Genomic DNA, 14,516 nt, shown 5'->3' on the forward strand with positions numbered 1-14,516 from the left:
TGTTAAAGTGTAGATGTGAGTGTGATAGAGCTTAAAAGTTACAAGTCGTTGGGGAATCAGAGTCAAATGACAATTTGGGATAGAGTATAGGAATATTTTCAAACCAGAGAAATGGGATGGTCACATGGAGGGCCACATGGGAAGATTGTCACAGGTTCTAGAAAAGGTATTTCTCATTGCAAAATTCAGACTTAAATTGAGGAAAGTAGAGAAAACCACTAGACCATTCAGTTATTACCTAAATCAAATCCCTTACGATTATACAGTGGAAATAACAAATAGATTCAGGGATTAAATCTGATAGATAGATAGAGTGCCTGAAGAACTGTGGTTGGAGGTTCGTAACATTGTATAGGAGGCCATGATCAAAACCATCCCCCCAAAAAAGAAATGCAAAAAGGCAAAATGGTTGTCTAAGGAGGCCTTACAAATAGCTGAGAAAAGAAGAGAAGCTAAAGGCAAAGGAGAAAAGGAAAGATATACCCATCTGAATGCAGAGTTCCAAAGAATAGCAAGGAGGGATAAGAATGCCTTCCTAAGTGATCAATGCAAAGAAATAGAGGAAAACAATAGAATGGGAGAGACTAGAGATCTCTTCAAGAAAATTAGAGATACCAAGGAACATTTCATGCAGATGGGCACAATAAAGGACAGAAATGGCATGGACCTAACAGAAGTAGAAATATTAAGAAGAGGTGGCAAGATTATACAGAAGAACTATACAAAAAAATCTTCACGACCCAGATAAGCACAATGGTGTGATCACTCACCTAGAACCAGACATCCTGGAATGTGAAGTCAAGTGGGCCTTAGAAAGTATCACAACAAGCAAAGCTAGTGGAGGTGATGGAATTCCAGCTGAGCTTTTTCAAATCTTAAAAGATAATGCTGTTAAAGTACTGCACTCAGCATACCAGCAAATTTGGAAAACTCAGCAGTTGGCCACAGGACTGGAAAAGGTCTGTTTTCATTCCAATCCCAAAGAAAGGCAATGCCAAAGAATGTTCAAACTACCACCCATTTGCACTCATCTGACATGCTAGTAAAGTAATGCTCAAAATTCTCCAAGCTAGGCTTCAACAGTACAGGAACTGAGAACTTCAAGATTTTCAAGCTGGATTTAGAAAAGGCAGGGGAACCAGAGATGAAATTGCCAATATCTGTTGGATCATCGAAAAAGCAAGAGAGTTCCACAGAAACATCTGCTTTATTGACTACGTCAAAGCCTTTGACTGTGTGGATCACAACAAACTGTGGAAAATTCTTCAAGAGATGGGAATACCAGACCACCTGACCTTCCTCCTGAGAAATCTGTATGCAGGACAAGAAGCAACAGTGAGAAGTGGACAAGGAACAACAGGCTGGTTCCAAATAGGGAAAGGCGTACGTCAAGGCTGTATATTGTCACCATACTTATTTAACTTCTATGCAGAGTACATCATGTGAAATGCTGGACTGGATGAAGCACAAGCTGGAATCAAGATTGCCAGGAGAAATATCAGTAACCTCAGATATGCAGATGACACCACCCTTATGGCAGAAAGCGAAGAAGAACTAAAGAGCCTCTTGATGAAAGTGAAAAAGTTGGCTTAAAGCTCAACATTCAGAAAACTAAGATCATGGCATCTGGTCCCATCACTTCATGGCAAATAGATGGGGAAACAGTAGAAACAATGAGAGACTTTATTTTCTTGGGCTCCAAAATCACTGCAGTTGGTGACTGCAGCCATGAAATTAAAAGACGCTTGCTACTTGGAAGAAAAGTTATTAAAAAGCAGAGACATTACTTTGCTAACAAATGTCTGTCTAGTCAGAGCTATGGTTTCTCCAGTAGTCATGTATGGATGTGAGAGTTGGACTATAAAGAAGCTGAGCGCTGAAGAATTGATGCTTTTGAACTGTGGTGTTGGAGAAGACTCTTGAGAGTCCCTTGGACTGCAAGGATATCCAACCAGTCCACTCTAAAGGAAATGTCCTGAATATTCATTGGAAGGACTGATGGTGACGCTGAAACTCCAGTACTTTGGCCACCTGATGGGAAGAACTGACTCACTAGAAATGACCCTGATGCTGGGAAAAATTGAAGGCGGGAGAAGGGGATGACAGAGGATGAGATGGTTGGATGGCATCACCGACTCAATGGACATGAATGAATTTGAGTAAACTCCAGGAGTTGGTGATGGTCAGGGAAGCCTGGCATGCTGCAGTCCATTTGGTCACAAAGTATCTGACACAACTGAGCTGAGAGAAGATTCCACATGCCAAGGGGCTACTAAGCCCAGGAGCTGCAACTATGGAGCCTGCATGCCTAGAGCCCATCCTCTACAACAAGAGAAGCCACCACAACTAGAGTAGCTTCCTCACCACAGCTAGAGAAAAGCCTGTGTAGCAGCCAAGACCCACTGCCACACCCCCAAAAAAGAATGGTGATGTTGGTCTTGCCTTTTGAAGCATTCACATGCTTTTCCCTAGTCTCATTAATGTGATAATTCTGTTGGGAGTTGCATGGAGATCCCTATCTGTACTGCTCTTCAACAACCTCAAGCACAGCCTCTCCGTTTCCTGCTGGGTGCTATTCTTTATGGTAGTTCAGTGCTCAGATACATCTTCTTTGGGGTCCTTTCCTATTGAGGAAATTGTTATCAATGTGTTATGATAACCTTTATAGCAATAATCTTCTTGGCCCTACTAGTGGAATTATGGTTGGAGGCTGCTAAAGGTGATGAGTGGGGGAAGAGTGGCTGCTGGGTCTCAGGCTCCTACAGAGATGGTGATAAATTCAGAGATGATGATAAATTCGGGGCTTGATGCAAGCCTTGGTAGCTCCTCTTAGGGGAACTTCTTCCGCTTCAGGGAGAATAGTTAGCTGATAGCCTCAGCTATTAATATCTTTAAGCCTCCTTGGCTTTTGAGCTGAGGCCTTTACGTTTCCTGGGAATCCTCCAGCTAGTGACTGGGCATGGCGTGAGTACTAGAGCATTTCCATTTTGGCCCTCTGTGGGACTCCTTTAATGGTCAGTCTTTGCTCTGGAGCTCCCTGAAGGGTTGGCCAAGACTGTCAGATCTGCCTCATGATCTGAGACTTTCTTTGCTCAATCCTGCTTTATGTCCCCTTTCTTTTACAGGTTGCAGATAATGCATCACAGTCTGAAAGTTTTCCATGACCAGTCCTGTTTCCTTCTCCTTTTATCTTTTACAGTAAACCTTTTGTTCTCAAAACTATCTCAACATCTGCTTCCCAGAGGACCCAACTGACATATACTATTTGTACTGGTTATTTACCTAATTTCTGTCCAAATCAAATTTCAGTGAGTGTTATCTAATTTCCCTAAAAAGCCTCTCCCTTGAATCCTCTCAGTATTTTCCAGTTCATCATTTCCCTCCACTCCCAAGACTTGCTTCCCTACTGTCCACTTAATCTGAATAAATGACACCACTATTTACTCAGTTGCTTTTACTTTTGTCTTCACATTTTAGTCCTTGACCCAGTATAGAACTTTTTGAGGGGAGGGAAAATAACTGTGTGAGACAGAGATCAGTCAGTAAAACTGGAGATTACGGTAGTCAGGGATGAATGAGGTCACAGAGGTGGGGAGGGGTCGGATCATGTAGGTATTTGTTTCAGGACATTAAGTGCCATTGGAAGCACTTTGGTTTTTACTCTGTGTGAGATGGGAGCCACTGGAAGGTCTTCAGCAAAGGAATAATCTGACTTGGTTTTTACCAGGAATGTTTAGACTGTTCTATAAAGAATAGGCAGTAGAAGAGAGAGTAGTTGGGAGAGAATTGCCATAATCCAAGATTAAGGCCTTGGTGACTTATACCAAGGTGATTGCAGTGGAATTGGTAAGAAATGATACTATCTGGGGTAAAACTCAGGCCAACATCATTTTATTTTATTTTATTTATTTTTTCATCATTTTAATTAAAAAGAAAAAAAAAACTCTAGGAGTTTCTGGGTACACAGTGAGCATTGAGGATCTGTGCTACAGTTTATAAGTGTTTCCAGGGGTACTTGGAATTTAAGCCACACAGGCATCTTCCTCGTCAGCTTAATCTTAGGAGAGTAGAGAAACATAGTGATAATAGCAAGTGCTTTTGCATGTGACTGAGGTTCAAGTATGTGCCAACTAATAGCTGTGTGACTGTGAATCTCAGTATCTTCATTTTAAAGAAAGAAAGCTCTACTTTATAGGTATGTTTGTAATGTTAAATGAACCAGTGTAGATTTTAAATGAGCCAATCTTTGATGTGTATGTGCTCACAAAGTAGTAGCTTAAAGGTCTAACCTATCATATTGGTAAAAATATTTTAAATTGATAATGCTCAGTGTTGATGAGGATATAGAAGAATAGGCCCCATCATTGGTGGGAATATAAATAGAGACTAATTTTCAAATAACTATCAAAATTTCAGTTTCCTTAACCCAGTCTGCTTCTAGAAATTTAGAAATCTAGAATTTAGAAATCTAGAATGAAAACATTCATACTATGTACTTATACTCAGTGCAACATGTTTTAATGGCAAACAATTGCAAACAGTTTAAATTCTTCTTAGTAAAAGAATAAATTATGATGTATTCCTTTTATAGAATGCTTATGAAGTTGTTAAAATTAACGTTGATCCATAATGCTGTCGCGGAAAGATTCCAGTATATATTTTAGTTTTTTAAAAAGCACCAATATATTGCTGACAGTATATACCTAAATCTTCAGTATTTGAAATTATAACAAGATTATATGTATTCATCACTTAATTTTTATATGAGCCCATGTATAAAATAACTGAACTTTTTGGACTCAGATCCATTTTCCTAATAATTTCTAAACAATTTGATCAATTGTACAGGGAATGATAGTGAAATTTAAGTTAAAAGTATTTTGTATCTATATAGTATTAAAAATTGCTTCATGAATTTTTGTTATGTGTTCTTCAGGATCATTGTTGGCTTACAATAAGGACACTTTAAGGATTCAAACTGTTGTAACAGTATAAAATTTCAGGCATTCCATGCCACATGTAACCATTTATCACATATGCTGAAAATAAAACTTTCAGTCTAATCCAGTTTCTTGAGTTCTTGGTCTTGACAAGTGGCAAATTCATTTATGGTTCCATAGACAAAGTTCAGTCCCCAATCCCAAGAATCTGTGCAAATCCCTCGTATGATAGTCTTTTAAACTTGTAAATTATAAAATTATTTCTGACAGTGTTTAGGGATACCATAATTTGTAGCATTTTAAAAGTGTATATTTTATTCCCACTTAGGCCGAATACATCAAGCAATGGTAACATCTTTAAATGAAGATAACGAAAGTGTAACTGTTGAGTGGATAGAAAATGGAGATACAAAAGGCAAAGAGGTATGATCACTAGGTTAAACTTTATTTCTAGTCTTAAAATCAAGATTCTGAATATGAAACAAAACAGAAAACTATATAGTTTAATATAGTGCATGTATCTGCTATCATTCTTTGAAAAACTTTCAAAGTGATTAAAAAATTTCACTCAAAGAAAGGTAGATACCTCCTGTATATCTCATGTAATTAGACATATAATCAGACCACAAAGTACTACCTTAAGAGAGAGTCTTTTAAATAAATATATGTTGGTTGTAATTCTAGGTAATTTAATTTTTAAGGTAGTATTATTCATTAGACTGAAATTGTTTAACATTTATCCTTTATGTGTAAATTTATTTGAAAATGAAAGATTGTCTAAATTCACCGAAAATATATGCTTTTTTAAAAACAGATTGACCTGGAGAGCATTTTTTCACTTAACCCTGACCTTGTACCAGATGAAGATATTGAGCCCAGTCCAGAGACACCCCCACCTCCAACATCCTCAGCCAAAGTAAACAAAATTGTAAAGGTTAGTGATACAAATTCAGAGCAGTGTGTGTGTGTGTGTGTGTGTATTCTTGTTTGAAATGGGACTGTGAAGAGTATGTATTTGTTTGCTTTTAGAAAAACCTTAATTCTTTCTGCCGTCTGCATGTATATATACACACACATACTTTAAAGGATTGAAAAATGATCTAATTCACAATTCTAGATCCTAGAAATTTCATGACTGGTTAGGATTTTTCCTAAGACTAGTAGTTTATTAGAAGACAGTGGTCAAAATCTTTGCTTGTTAGTATTTGTTGAGTGAATAAATATGACTTTGATAAAGAAAAGATTAATTTATTTTTCATAATAAATTTCCATTTTAGTAGTCTTTTCAGATAGTAATTCTGCTGTTTAGATTTATTTTTAAAAATGAGATGACAGTTTAACTATTTCTGTATTATCTGTGAAGATAAATTTTAAAGCCATGCTATGCCCCTCCTAACAGTTAAAAATGTATGTGATTTTAAAATTATTTTAAAGTAATTCCTCTTCTCTATTGAAATGTCTCAATGTTAAAACTTTGTATCAAAATACAACTTTTTAAAAACCAGATAGTCCCTGACAGTTGTTAAATCTGCAATTCTTTGTGTTCAAAAATTTTTACTACATTGTTGATTTTATCTTCTACAAAGATTAATAAGATTTTAGCCCCGTAGGAGCTCACTGTCTTGCATGGAAGACATTCATAGGCACCCACATATAATATGATAGAAACTCAACAATATCAGCAAAATTCTGATATCAACAATATTCTGCTTTTATGAACATAAGACATTTTCAATTCATATAATTTCAGCATATTGAGAATCACTGCTTAGAGATCCCCCTTAGAATTACTCCCTTGTAAATGGACTGTTTTTCATATTTGGCTTCACAGCCTTGAAGGATCTTCATAGTTTATCTTTCTTGATATGTCCTTAGCAACCTTTGCTGTATATTAGAATCACCTGGAAATTTTTCGGAATACACTGATTCCTAACCCCACTCCTAGAGATTCAGTTTTATTTTATCTAAAGAGTGGCTCTAGCATCAATATTCTTTTAATAGTAGCCATCTGATTTGATGTGCAGTTAGCATTGAAACTCATGGCATTATTTGGTTTCTTTTTTTTAGGTGAATAAAGTAAAGTCTTGGTAAATAAATAATAGGACCAAAACCTTGCAAGTCTAATGAAACCTTTTCGTGAAAACCAACAGTGTATTTCATAGTATTTTGATGTTTCAGTTTAACAATGAGCTGTACATTGCCTAAAAATTCTGTTTTGTTACTTACCCCTGACATCCAAAGATGAAATTTTGGCAGGGTAGCATGATGATTAAAAAACACACACTTTAATGAAATTATTTAATCTGTTTTTGCTTCAGTTTCCTCATCTGAGAATCCAGAATAACAATAATAGTGACCTCATAGGGTTGTTGTGAAGATGAAATGAATTAATACATATGAAGCCCTTAGAACAGTACCTGGCTCATTTTAATTCCTGCCTGTTTTGGGACAGTGGCAGGGTATTTAAATAAACTTGAATATTGATGGCATTACAGGTAATTTATTATAAGATAATTTTAGTTTTTCTCCATTTATTTTTTCCCTTTTTTCCGTTTAGTTTTGTATTATTGTATGTCTATTTTTGTTTAATTAAAGGAAGCTGATTATGATAGATGTATATATGAGGAATAAAGAGAGAAAGTAAAATGAATGTTTTCTCTTTTATAGAATCGACGGACTGTGGCTTCTATTAAGAATGAGCCTCCTCCAAGAGATAATAGAGGTAAAATTTTATGTATTAATTTTGCCTATGGCCCTGCTAAGGTAAATCAAAGGTAAACATTACCCCTGGTGGTGTTATTTATTTAAACTTTACATGGCTAATTTTTAAAATTGAATCTTCCTAATTTCCCAAGACAATAATGTCAGTGATATCTAAAAAATGATTTGTAAAGGTATATGATAAATGTGAAACTCCATGTTATGTGCAGTTTTGATCCATCTTATTTACTCAATCATTTTTCAGATTTGAAAAGAGTATTATGAGAAAGAAAGGAATGGGGAAGTAGTCAATTGATTTAACATTTATTTATTTAACAATTTATTTAACATTTACTTATTTAACAATAAATTTATCATTGATATTTTTACATAATTTTCTGGCTAACAGACTTTTAAAAAGTATCATGGGTAACTGAAGACAAATTGAATAGGTATAAATTGTAGTTAATTTCAGGACTCTCATATGTTTTCAGCTGAGTGATGTAAAGCGCAGTTAATTCTTTTCTGCTCTTCAGAATGGTCCTTTCTAATAGTGATGTTTCCTTGTATGTACAGACAATGACGCAGGACAGCTGTAGGTATTAGGGGAGATGTTCAAGGTAGAGGGAAAGCCCCGCACTCTCAGCACTATTCTTTGAGTCTTGTGAAAATTTACATTTCTTTGTAAAATGTAATGTTTATATTTAACTCAGTATTGTTTTTTCCACTTTTGTAACATCCACAGTGGGAAATTCTCTGTTGAAGATTTGCGTATTTGAAGAGCAGAGTGGGATTTAAAATACAAAGAGGGTTGAAATACTTTTACATTGTTACTTTCTAGTTTATATATTTTTTTATTTTATTTTTAACTTTACAATATTGTATTGGTTTTGCCATATATCAACATGAATCCGCCACTTTCTATATGTCTGAATTGTTTGAGTTTTTCGAAATGAGAGTGCATATAAAATCTGTATTTTGCCCACTTTTTTTTTTTAATGATTATTTAAAATCAAGTTTGGCTTTGGTTTTTATATAAATTATTCAGATTGAGTTTTGTAGCTACAATTACATTGGTAAAACCTAAGTCTGTACATGTTACTTTGAAAACCTCTCAGCTTGTCAGTGTATTGAACAGAATTGATCATTACATATATTTAAAACTTGTGTTTCCCTTTCAGTGGTTGGTTCTGCACGCGCACGGCCTAGTCAGCTTCCTGAACAGTCTTCCTCTGCACAGCAGAATGGTAGTGTTTCAGATATATCTCCAGTTCAAGCTGCAAAAAAGGAATTTGGACCCCCTTGTATGTAAATCATGTACCAAGGATTCAGTCGTTTTAGTCATACATGTAACTTCTCTTGGTCAACTTTATAAGTCCCCAAATTGCAAGCTTAATTGCAGGTTTTATTTTTACCATTGTGGAAAATTGTTGTTGTTGTGAGTCTGTTAATTGGGTTTTTTAATGTATATTTTGGAAGAAAAAAATTTATAAATATAAAACTATAACAATGTTTCAGTTGCTTTAAATTTAAAATTCTGGCCAGATGATCTTGACAGATGTTACAGAAGAAATATGCTCCTTTATCCTTATCAGTTCAAAGATCTTTGATTCTAAACCAAGAGATGATATGTAGCAGTATGTTAGAGTCACTTTTCATGACTCTTACTCGTATTTTGTCCTGTTCCTATTTGTGTTAAAGCAGCTCATAAGTAAGTTCACATATTTGTCATGGGCATGTTTTGTCCCTGTGTACCTTTTTTTGGGTGTATGTGGTAAAATCACATTGATACATAAAATTTTTCTGTATAAGTACAGTACTCTAAAAAGAAAACTATACTTCTACAGCTCATCTTTTTCTTCTAGCACGTAGAAAATCTAATTGTGTGAAAGAGGTAGAGAAGTTGCAAGAAAAACGAGAAAAAAGGAGACTGCAACAGCAAGAACTTAGAGAAAAAAGAGCCCAGGTTTGTAACGAAAACATATTTTGTTTATGCACCAACCAAAGATTTTACTGTGTCAGTGAAGGTGATTGGCTTATGAAAAAATAACTCCTTTAAAGATTTCAATATAGTTCCTTAGATTGGCATTGAGGAATAATATAAACTCTTGAGAAAATAAGTTATTAACAGATTTTTTTTTACTACATAAATTTCTCGTTTAGTTGGTATGTCTTAGTCCTGAGGCTTTTTCCATTTTGAATAGTAAGCCATTGTGCTGCAGAATTCTAATAGATTTATAACATCAAGAATAATAGGATTTTAGTCGTGTCTGACTCTGTGCGACCCCATAGACGGCAACAGCCCACCAGGCTCCCCCGTCCATGGGATTTTCCAGGCAAGAGTACTGGAGTGGGGTGCCAGCAGCAGCAGGTTTTTTAAAAGGACTAAAATTGCATTCTGAAAGTACCAGTTAAAGTGTATGGTTATACTATAAATGTTACTGTTGTTTTTCCATGGTTAATAAATGAACATATCATAATGAGAGAGTGGAAATTTGTTGTATGTTGATTTATGCTAGATGTTGAGAGTGTAGCTCTGTCATGCCCCCCTTCTCACGTTTCCTTTAGATAGTTAGCAGAATTTTACCAACAATGGAAAATTACATAGAAGACTGGTCTTTTATCTCTCTACAGGTCTTCACATTTTTTACTGTTGTACAAATAATTCCTCCATTGTGCTTATATTGTAACTATTATAATTCTCAGAACTCGTTTCCTGTAATGAGATATCAGGATTGTTTCCTTATTAGGAGTATGTTCAAGTGCCCTTAATCATAAAGATGTTGTGGAATCAATATAATATTCAACCTGAATAAATCAGCTTATATCTGAAAGTGACCTGAGAATGACCAGTTGGGTTTTGAAATAAATGATGCTGATATCATCTGATTCTTAGCACAGATGCCACCTGGTGTCTCCTGTGGGTACTTCATGATATTTTTATCTGTGATCTCTATATTCTACTTTTCAATTGATATAGTTGGTGTTATTTATCAAAACGTTAATTGAAAGTATGTTACATTAACAGTTTTGAAATTGAGTTGTACTCAAAGCAAATCTGCAATAAAATACATGGGGGGAAAAACTGACATAAAATATTTAATAATTTATACTCCTGGCCTGGCTAGGAAAGGCTGTTAGCTATTGCTATTTGTGTCTTAATCTGAATTTTCTCAGTTTTGAAGCAAAAAAGTAAATTGCTGTTACCATTCAATAATTTGAATTTTAAAGATTTAAAAAATTGTCTTGGCTTCCAGTTCCTTTAAATCCTATATCCTGTTGATTTGGAACTGTTTTATACCATGCCTTAGTTTTTTTTTTAGAGACTCAGTAAAAATAGGAAATGAACATAAGTGAATCCATAGTTCTATTTTCTTGAAACATTAAATTAGGAGTTGGAAATAAGAATCTGATTAAATGCATTTTTCTAAGAATTTCTGCTTTTCTAGAGTTCTTTTTTGATGTTTAGGATGAGTACTGTTTCTCTTGCTCAATTTTCTAGGACAATTAAGGTATGTGTATAACATTCGAAATGAGACAAGGGTGGGTTTAATAAGCAATATTTGGCTTGGAGTTAACAGATTGCATGTAGACTAACAGAATTTTGTTTTTAAAATAAAAGTAATTTCTGGGCAATTACTGATCTTGAACTCTGAAACTATATCACATCTCTGGTTTGAGTTTGGGCTTGGGTATTATTAGTGACACAATTTATTACTTTAATTTTAATTTTCAAACCATGTATAAATGCAACAAATGCTACTTTATTGTAATTATAATAAATGATGAATTCTCTGTCTTCTTACAGGATGTTGATGCTACAAACCCAAATTATGAAATTATGTGTATGATCAGAGACTTTAGAGGCAGTTTGGATTATAGACCGTTAACAACAGCAGATCCTGTAAGATTCTTTGTAAATGATTGCCCTGGAACTTTTTATGCTGTGAATAAAAATATGTTTGATACCCCCTAAATTAATATTGTATTTAGATTTAGCTCTGTAACTTTTTCCTCTTTTTATGAGTGTTCCTTCTCCATATTTTAAGAAGAAAATCAAGAAACCATTGAGAATTCCCTGGTGATGCAGTGGTTAGGACTCCAAGCTGAGGGCCTGGGTTCAAGCCCTGGTCAGAAAACTAAGATTCCACAAGCCACTCAGTGCAGCCAAAAAAAGAGAAAGAAACTACCCACATTTACCCATAATTCCCATAATTGATATGTTAGACAGGCTTCTCACAGAGATACCCGTTTCACAGCAAAACTTTTAAGTCCTTGGTGGTGGTTGTTCAGTCACTAAATCGTGTCCGACTCTTTGCGACCCCGTGGACTGCAGCACACCTGGCTTCTTTGTCCTGTCCTCCACTATATCCCGAAGTTTGCTCAAGTTTAAATAAAAAGTTAATCAGTAGTAAGTGGGAATGATGGTGGGATCGACAGCCCAAGCCAAGAGGAAATAACTTGGAAGTGAGATAAATGATGGTCAGAAAGCAGATTGCGTCTTCTGACATCCTTGACTGTTGCTCTGCCCTACCAAGGGCTTTGCTAAGCAACCATCACTTATACTTTCATCTCAATTCCAAGTTTATTTCCTCTTGGCTTGGGCTGTAGATCCCATCATCATTTCCAACTTCTAATTAATTTTTTATTTTTAAATAAATGTCATTTTGGCTTTTAACAGTAATGATTATTGAGGAATGCTGTAAACCAAAACTCTAGTGCTTAAAAAATGTCTTATTATGCATTCCTTTCCTATTAAAGAATGAGAATTTACTAGACAGGGAATACTTGTGTAATTTGTATTTGTGAAAAATAATACATCTGACCTAGCATACATGGAATGTATTGGGTATACAAAATAAATGTTTGTCAGGCAGATGTATTATATATGATTTAATAGTAGTTCATAACATCTGATCTCGTGTATTTTAGTTCTTGTTGCCCCTCCATTTGTTTAACTTATATCTGAGCTCAGATTTTACAGTAGTGTTTGCAGAACTTTTTCTGAAAAGGGCCTGATATTTTTGGCTTTGTGAACCATATTTTCTGTGTTACAGCTTCTCAATTCTGACTTTGTAGTATGAAAAGCAGCCATAGACAATACATAAATGAATGGGTATGGCTGTTTCAGTAAAACTTCAGTAGTGACTTGGGTTAGGCTTTTAGGCCATACTTTGCAAATTTCTACTTTATATTAAATATCATTACAAGACAGATATTGGGAACATAAGTTTTATGAATAACTATGTCTAATTAATTGGCACATTATGAAATTGTTCAAATTATTTTGCCTAATAATCTTCTGATAATCCTGTTTCTTGTCTACAGCTAGTTATCTTTGCCAACAACTTTCCCTCCAATTCAGTCTGATAGGAAATTTTACTTTTGTTGTATACAGCCCATCTTGACATGAATAAGGTGGCTTCTTAATGTGAACCTGTTGCAGTTAAGAGTAGTCGTGTCGTCTGCAAAGTTATTTCCTAGAGGTTTACCAAATGACAAAATCAGCAAGTTTCCATTATACTTTGAATTTTTAAAATAATTTTGTCTGATGACTCTTAAAACTTGTGAATTACATATCGTATTTTTGCTGTGTATAAATTTCTAAAACCTTAGAAATATTGCATAATGAACTTTTCAGTGTTATAATTCACCAATAATAACTAGAAAACTTATTTTATTTCTAGATTGATGAACACAGGATATGTGTTTGTGTAAGAAAACGACCACTCAATAAAAAAGGTATGTTTGTTGAGCTCCAATCAAAGGTCAATTTTTGTCCTGTTTGCGGTTTATTTTGATTGTAGCAGAAATCAAATTGATTTGGAAGAGTTAAACGTAAATCATTTCATTTGTATATAAACATTAGGCAGACTTCTGTGGTTAGGGCTCTTGATGTGTTATTGCTGTAAGACTCTTTGCCTTTCCTGGCTTTATGGAAATCTTGGGTTTTTTTTTTTAAAACTTTGTTGTTGAAATAGTCTATTTGAATGGCATATTTATGGGATATTTATATTTACAGGGTTATACTACTTTTATCTAAATTCTTACTACCTAAAATAATTTTTGTTCAGTAACTCAAATGATGTGGAAATTACTGGCCGTTGATTTTTTTATTTATTCTTTTAGAAACTCAAATGAAAGATCTTGATGTAATCACAATCCCTAGTAAAGATGTTGTGATGGTACATGAACCAAAACAAAAAGTAGATTTAACAAGGTACCTAGAAAACCAAACATTTCGTTTTGATTATGCCTTTGATGACTCAGCTCCTAATGAAATGGTTTACAGGTAGGTAAATTTGTTGTAAATCATAATTTGTTCTTGTTCTGTGTTCAGGGTGTTCACCACCACCCTGAAACTTACATTGATCTTGGCATATCTCTCCAGAGGTGCAATATCCATAACTGTTATACATCAGACACTTATTTGTCTAAATCTTTATTGACCACTTAAGGAAAAAAGTTCTGAAATCTACGTGCATTTGCCTAGTTTATCATATTTAAACTTTGGAATAGTTTTAGTACATCAAATTCTTATGTTTGCATATTTAACCTACAAACATTTCAAACTTACGTGTATTATGCATTGGTGTCCCACATTTTATCCGAATTTAGATTTTCATACATAGTTTGTAAACATTTACTTCTCATTATTTAACAGGTCAATTTTAGCAACATTGTTATTTCAGTCTATATTAAATGCTCTTGGCAGTTACTTGAATGCTATGCTTCATTGCCCTTTTATTTTATAAATTTGACTGGAAAACAAAATTAATTAGAATGCTAACAAGTTATGATAAATGAGATCCTGTTAAGATCAACTCCTCTGGTCTTAAGCCAGTAAACTGGGAGTTCAGCTCTAAAGAAGAGGGC

The 14,516-nt window shown here is 34.6% G+C and overlaps 1 protein-coding gene across 4 annotated transcripts in view; it reads left to right on the forward strand.

Annotated features, from left to right (window-relative positions):
• Positions 1–14,516, forward strand: part of KIF2A (kinesin family member 2A) — a 68,050-nt gene that overhangs the window by 33,140 nt on the left and 20,394 nt on the right. For 2 of the 4 annotated variants that reach the window (XM_070357511.1, XM_070357514.1), the window contains exons 2-9: positions 5,269–5,363; positions 5,755–5,874; positions 7,608–7,662; positions 8,822–8,944; positions 9,488–9,606; positions 11,449–11,544; positions 13,328–13,382; positions 13,770–13,932. In XM_070357511.1, coding sequence (XP_070213612.1) covers positions 5,269–5,363; positions 5,755–5,874; positions 7,608–7,662; positions 8,822–8,944; positions 9,488–9,606; positions 11,449–11,544; positions 13,328–13,382; positions 13,770–13,932 — 826 coding nt within the window. The remainder of the gene's footprint in view (positions 1–5,268; positions 5,364–5,754; positions 5,875–7,607; positions 7,663–8,821; positions 8,945–9,487; positions 9,607–11,448; positions 11,545–13,327; positions 13,383–13,769; positions 13,933–14,516) is intronic. The other 2 variants (XM_070357512.1, XM_070357513.1) reach the window with 2 other exon arrangements.

Source organism: Bos mutus, chromosome 20, assembly GCF_027580195.1.
Source record: "Bos mutus isolate GX-2022 chromosome 20, NWIPB_WYAK_1.1, whole genome shotgun sequence".
NCBI classification, from domain to species: Eukaryota; Metazoa; Chordata; class Mammalia; order Artiodactyla; family Bovidae; genus Bos; species Bos mutus.